This window comes from Brachionichthys hirsutus, chromosome 10 (genome assembly GCF_040956055.1).
Source record: "Brachionichthys hirsutus isolate HB-005 chromosome 10, CSIRO-AGI_Bhir_v1, whole genome shotgun sequence".
In the NCBI taxonomy this organism is placed as follows: domain Eukaryota; kingdom Metazoa; phylum Chordata; class Actinopteri; order Lophiiformes; family Brachionichthyidae; genus Brachionichthys; species Brachionichthys hirsutus.
Genome location: NC_090906.1, coordinates 4,314,726 through 4,321,571, shown reverse-complemented (window position 1 = coordinate 4,321,571; position 6,846 = coordinate 4,314,726). Strand labels below are relative to the sequence as shown.

Sequence of the window (6,846 nt, the reverse complement as noted above, 5' to 3'; positions counted from 1 at the left end):
CTGCCAGAACTCTCAACTACCTGCAGCTGGAATCTGTGTCTGTCTGAAACATTCCAAAACATAAGAAATCTGATTACATCCTGCACTGAAATGTTAAAAACCGGATTCATTTTGTTGAGATTTGTGTGCATTTAATGTTTGTTTTTTTAACAGTGTAACTTATCACCATCACTAACTGGAACGTTTGACGAGGTAACATTCAGTAATAAATTAGAAAATACATTTTAAAGATCTATAATAACTAGAAGTCTGGACCTGGACTTTAGTAAAGGTAAACTTTTTAATATTTCTTTGCAACCAAATCTGAAAGAAATACTGAGATTGAATATTGAGACTGCTGATAAATAACATTTAAACAACTTTAAATCATATTTGTTCAAAATTTATTCAGCTCCATGACCTTCTAATTACTGAATATCGATCTTATTAGCTAGTTGATGAGAGTGAAAACATTAAGCTTGACACTGCTTTAAACAAATCCCCATCTACAGTATTTCTACATTTATTTCACAGTATATAGTTGAAAGATGCATTTGGGTAGAGTGAAAAGTAAGTGAATCCCTTCCTAATAACAAGCGTTCCGCTCTTATCCAGCTTTTACGCTCAAGGTATGAAAACAAATATATAAAGGATAATTGAGACTCACGTTTGTCTTTCATTTGTAGAACTTTCAAACGAGCATTTCTTGCATCTGACTGACTTGTATTACTTGGTCTGGCCTCAGGAGGATCTTCAGCAGATCATCCAACAGCAGGTGCAGAGCCAGCAGCAGACCGAGCAGAAGAAGTCCTCCCGCCTGGGCCTCCTGAGGAGACAGAACAAGCCGCCGATGCAGCGACCGTCCGCCATGTCTCCACCCACAGCAGCCGCTCCGACAGTCAACTCAAACCAAATCTTCATAAACAAATCTGCAGTTTCGACGGCTCCGACTCCAGGCACTCCTCCTCCAAACATCAATCGCACCTGGAGGGACCGGATGAAGAAGGGCAGGACCGGTCGCCAAGGCAACCAGCTAGCAGTGGAGCAGGCGTCAAGGTGGGGCAAGGATGAGAACGGCTTCCAGGTTGTGTGTCTTGATTGAAAACGCGATGACGAGAACAATCATTCCGATGAACAAAGGCTTAAAATTACTTTGATATCACTTGGATGTTTTACTTTAGCTGGGCAGGATGATTTTCTTTTCACAGAATTTGACACCAACAGCAGTTTTTAAGTTTATCTTTTCTGAGACAGCAGGTTTTGAACATACTGTCGCTCCTCTCATTGGATTAGCAGTTTCACTGAAATTAAAGATTGGCCGAGTGTCAGGAATTTTCAGTGAGGTTTTTTCAAAACGTTTTTTTATTTATATGCTTAAAGATGAATCAAGACACTTTTAAAAAGTCACGACTGAGGGTATCCATGAATTATCATGGCTGAAATGTTTAACTTGAGGAAAAACTACTATAGATCAGACATGACTCCAAGTAGAGCAGCATCACGTCTTAAAACGTGTCTGAAATATAACTGATGACAACTGAGCCATGTGTTCAATTCTGTAAAGCCTTCACTGATTGTTACTTTGCATGTTGTAAATAAATAGTGTCATGCATTACTGGGTCAAACTGCAGTCTATTTTGAGATGAGGTCACTCCATGGTTTAAACCTTTCATTGATTTGCGAGATTCAAAAGAGAAAAAAACACAAACAGATTGTTTTTAATATTTTATTGGTTAATATTAGTTTGTACATTTCCAATAATATATAACTCACTTATGCATCTGGCACACATTTATAATTTATATATGGCATTAAATAGAATTATTGTCACCACTGATGCATACAGCACAGCGAAGTTACTCCCGCCTCCAAGAGAAAAGACATGCTCATAGTGAAAACATACAATCCTGAACAGATGATTACAATCATACATACAAGCCATTTCAACAGGGTCGAATAAATAGAACTTTCTATAGACTTTCTTTAATACAACCGGAGCTAAAGGAGAGCCTGCATTTAAATGGCAGCGATGCCCAACTCCCAAAAATATATTCGCATTGTGCAACAATATCAATCTGACCTTTGATCGCGGGGTGCTTCTCTGCCAACGTACAGAATAACATCCACGTCACTCGGCTGAGTTCTTATACATTAAAGCCTTTCAAACAAGACAAAAAAAACAAAAAAAAAAGATTTTAGTAAACATCTAGCGCCAAGAAAGCAATACACTCATCTGCCGAGCTTCTTTGTGAGAAAATCCACGCAGAACTGGCGACCCAGCTGCCAATCCAAAGCCTGCTAGTTGTTACTTTAGAATAAAACCTTTGAACCAAGTCGTACAGAATTTGAAAAGGAGCTCTTAACGAAAGAGGCACATGTAAATTCACAACACCCTGCATATTTATGGAGATGGCAGTTTCACTATGGTGGACCGCCCTGTTCAAAACCATCACAACCGATGATACTACTGCTGTTAAAACTACATGTATAGTTGCAGCAGTTATTTGTGAGACAACCTGCACCTTAGTTGTAAAGATAAGTGAGATACAGATACAGAAACAGAAACATGTTTCATCAAAACACTGATCGGACCGACCCAAACACGAGGACAGAGAAACTCTACGACGGCTCACTGCCACGCACGGACACAAGAACAGTAAAGGTGTGTCATAAATAGCATATCCAGTTTGTAACACAAGATATTCAGAAAACGGATGCGAGTGCCGCATCTGAATGATTTAAACTGGTTTCGTAGCAGATTGCTGAAAACATGACCAAATGATCTTAGGTTGTAACACAGTCCTTCAGATGCAAATCATCCGAGAGAAATAACCTTCAGACCGAAACACTGAACATATCGCAATTCTCATCGTAACAAGTTCCCATGACAAACTATCTGTACACATAAAATACTCACTCCAGCCTTCTGACATTAAATTCCCCGTGTAAAAAAAAGAACTTTAGTGTTAAACAAGCACCACCTTCCTCTCAGATATACAACATTTTTTTAATACCTGCGATGTCAAAACTTTCTTTTCCACTATCAAGCAATCACTCGTTCTCCGTCACCACAATCCACCTCTGGATTATACCAAGCACGGCCGTTTCAACATAAACACAGCACTGTGCAAACGCTCCTTTGGGTTAGTGGAACACCTCCAAAACAAGGTCTGTTAAACCGGCGTTATCTTCTATCAATGAAAATCAGAAAAGGAGAGCTTCACCTACCCTACATCACACTAAGTGTTTGAAGGTAAGAGCTGACGGCTGTAATATAAGTTTGGTCCAGCGCGACTTTTAGCATCATTAATGCCTCCCCTCACTCTTTGGAAGCGGTTGAGTTTCAATCTTCACTCTCAGGGGGGGGGGGGTGCTAAACTTTAAAAGTGTTCTGAGGTGAAGGGGCAGGGGGCAGCTAGGACTGAAGGAAAGAGATGATGGAACTGATGAAATCTAAGGGTTTATCTGCGTGGATCCAGTGGCTCGCGTCTGGGATATACTGGATGTCAGCGTAGGGGAACAACCTCTGGATTTCTGGGTAATCATCAGAGCTGGATCGGGAGTAAAGGTACAGAGACGACAGGTCAGAAAATCAGGTTAGAGATGCGGCTGTGTGTCGGCAGAAGTCGGATTTTTTAGTTTCTTAATATTTACATATTCTATGAATGTTATCCTATTTATTTTTGTTACAGCTATCGTTTATGTCCCGCAATCAGACACGAGTTTCTCATAGAAAACAGAATCCTGTTTACTGCATATAGTAAAAGTGTAAATTTTGTTTCAATAGAATGTAAAATTGTCTCCAGACTTTACACGTCAAGACAGCGTTTGTGCACCTGTGTGTGTGTTATACCTGATGTAAGCAGAACTGGCTCCACCCAAAAACAAAGTAGGCCCCTCAAATACGGTGTCAAAGCTGGGGAATCGCATGATGTTGTCGAGGTGTGCCGAGATTGCTTCCAAATTGATCCTCCAGGCATAATGGCCGTTTTGCTCCACCAGGTTAGTCAGCAGGAACTGACGCACCGAGCGCTCCTGAGGGAGGGAAGGATCATGTATGACCAAACAGCTTTCTAAATAACATTTCATTTTAATATTTTACATTTTGCAAACAGCAGACATAAACAATATCCAACCAGCTGGTGGATAAAATCTGGCATTTAGCAGCTTAGCGTTCAGATATTTTTCTTGTGACTTGGTAAAGCCAAAAACAGAGCTAAAAGCGATACTGTGCATACCTTCATGAGATGAAAAGAAAAAACAAATAAATAAAGAATTTTAAATAAAAATCCAAATATATGCTACCATTTTAAGGTGATTAAATGAGCATCTGGTTGCTAATAAATGCTAATGTAAATTTTAATGTCACAACAGGTTTCTGCCAGCCCCAACTGACCCCGTGGATCAGTTACTGCAGGTTCATTCATCCTTTTAGGAAGCTCTTTGATAAAAAAAGAAAAAAACATATATAGTCAACACAGATGACATCCTATGTTATATTAACTCAAGCCCAGCTGACATGTCTCTAAATGATGAAAAGGAATCCTCACCTTTACCAAACCACGCAGCTGATCCTCAGCCATCCGCCTGGCAGTGGAACGCGGGATGTCACTGGAGATCTTTACCTCCTGCATGGCCTGAATGTAAGAGTGGAAGTTGGTGCGCGTTGATGACTGCGTCGGACTGATGTCCACCACCACCAACCTTTCCACTAAGCCCGGCTGAAAACAGACGGACATATTGGTATTAACGGGGACAAAACGGGTCACATTAAACATTAAAACCAGCGACGAAACGCAAATAGAGCATGTAGGTGAGACCGGGGGGGGGGGTTACGTTCACAGTGGACAGGAATGAGCCGTGAGAAACGTCGGGTGACGCCAGCGAAGACAGTGTGTCGTGCCTAAATAAACTCGAACCTGTGTCAGGGCAGTCATCATGGCCGTCTTCCCTCCCATGCTGTGGCCAATCAGGACGCACTTCTCAATACGCAGCTGGGCGAGAAGGTGTTTTAAATCATTGGACATCGCTTCATAGGTCAACGCTGGGGTGTGAGGGCTGCTGCCATGGTTACGGGCATCTACAGTCAGCACCTAACTAGACAAAGGACAGTTAGGACACTTGGGATTGGGGAAAACGATGCAATAGAGCTTCAATCATTGAGGTCAAATCCTTTTCTTAAAGCCCTTGTCTGACAGGTGACAGCACAAACTAAGATTATACCTCGCAACTGAAGTGTTGGGTTTCCCAAAGCAAGGCAAAGAAAAGATGATATATCAGAGAACCGACAGCTGAAGAGCCACACCGCATTACCGGGGCGTTCCTATGGCTGCTATCTGAGAACAAACCTCATGAAGATGGATTGTTTTTGGTGTGATGTCTTCATCAGTGCATTACCTTTCGGCCCGTACGCTGCACCAAGGACTTCGCTATCGAGTGGAAGTTAGATTTGCTGCCAAAAAGGCCATGGAGAAACACGAGGGGCGTGCTCCCCCCCTTCCCGTCGAAGACATCATAGGTCAAGGTGACTGGGCTGGAGACAAATGAGAGATACGTTACAATGTCCATTTAAAAAAATGAAATAATTACCGTCCCCCAAAACTAATAAAGCAATCAGGGAGTGAAAAATTCGGACTGAATTACTTTACGTTAAATTATTAAACATTTGCTTTCTTAATTTGACCTACGTCCCACGCAGAGAGGATCACAAGGACGTTCAATGGTTTCTGAATGATCTGGCAGGAAGGGTTTTGCTTCCACCTACTGGACCATGCTAGGGAACTATTATTACCCCCGCCGAGGTCCGATCACATAACCCCCCAGCGTTTGTTTGTTCATTAATTATTAATTATCTAATTATGGGGGGGGGGGGTCTGCGGTCTGAGTGCTTTTCTAGTTATTATTAGTTATAATTTTGGTAATCTTCCAGATAAACACAAATTTTGCATTCCAATAAAACGTAAAAGTTGACATTTCACAATGACTTCAATACGCTCGTCTGCCGCTGTAGACATCACTGTCAGTGAGAAGACATGAACACGTATAAAATGGAATAAAGAAACATAATAGCTCACCCTCATTAAAAAATCCTTGTGTAGCCTTAATCTCTTTTTAGTGTTGTTAATTAAGTCAGAAAGACTCAGTTCTACTGAAATAAACAAACTAAAAAAAATCCTGTGAAAATATTTCCATTATCCATCAACGTGTTATTTAGCAGGGGGGAGGGGAGTGTCCCTGCATGATGAAAGCTCTCATAAGCTTCTTAAAACCTTCTCTGATGTAGTTTTTGGGGATTTTCTCTACAGTTGTGTTCAGTCTATGGAGGAAAAACAGTTTTTTAATGTTATTCGAGCTCCTTTAGGATAAAAATAATTAAAGCTAACTTGTTTATTGTTCGTTTACGATACTGCGCCATAAGAACAACAGCATAATGACGCAGAAACAAACAATATGCAGTTAAATGATAAGTGTGCTAATGAGCAGAATTAAGCTGGAGTTGAAAATCTTTAGCTATGATTACGAGCTAATAGCTCCAGCTAGCCAGATGTTCGGGTCTCACTCCGTAAAGCACACAGTTAATAACGACGCAGAGATGCGACAAAGGTGACTCATTGTAAGTTGCTGCTTTGAAGGTGGAATAATAATAATAATAATAATAATAAAGAAGGTTATAGCCAATAAATTCAACTACGACGCGCGCAAACATCAATTCGAGCCAAGCTAGCAGAGCTAGCAGAGGTACCTGGATGAACTAGCTGCTCGGACCAGGGGAGCCTCACCACACACATCCCGCCGCACGGGGACCGATCGACACGACGGCCGGCCGCTCGGGAGGCCTCTCCGGATCAAACGACACAAAACACTCAT

General features: G+C 41.4%; 1 protein-coding gene across 1 annotated transcript; it reads right to left on the bottom strand.

Annotated features, from left to right (window-relative positions):
• Positions 1-3,394: 3,394 nt before the first annotated feature.
• Positions 3,395-6,846, bottom strand: LOC137900664 (sn-1-specific diacylglycerol lipase ABHD11-like). The gene is made up of 6 exons (XM_068744788.1): positions 6,722-6,846; positions 5,377-5,512; positions 4,899-5,072; positions 4,530-4,700; positions 3,833-4,014; positions 3,395-3,530 (listed from the first exon to the last, which is right to left on the bottom strand). Exons 1-6 carry the CDS (start codon positions 6,844-6,846, stop codon positions 3,395-3,397), a joined length of 924 nt encoding a protein of 307 aa, XP_068600889.1.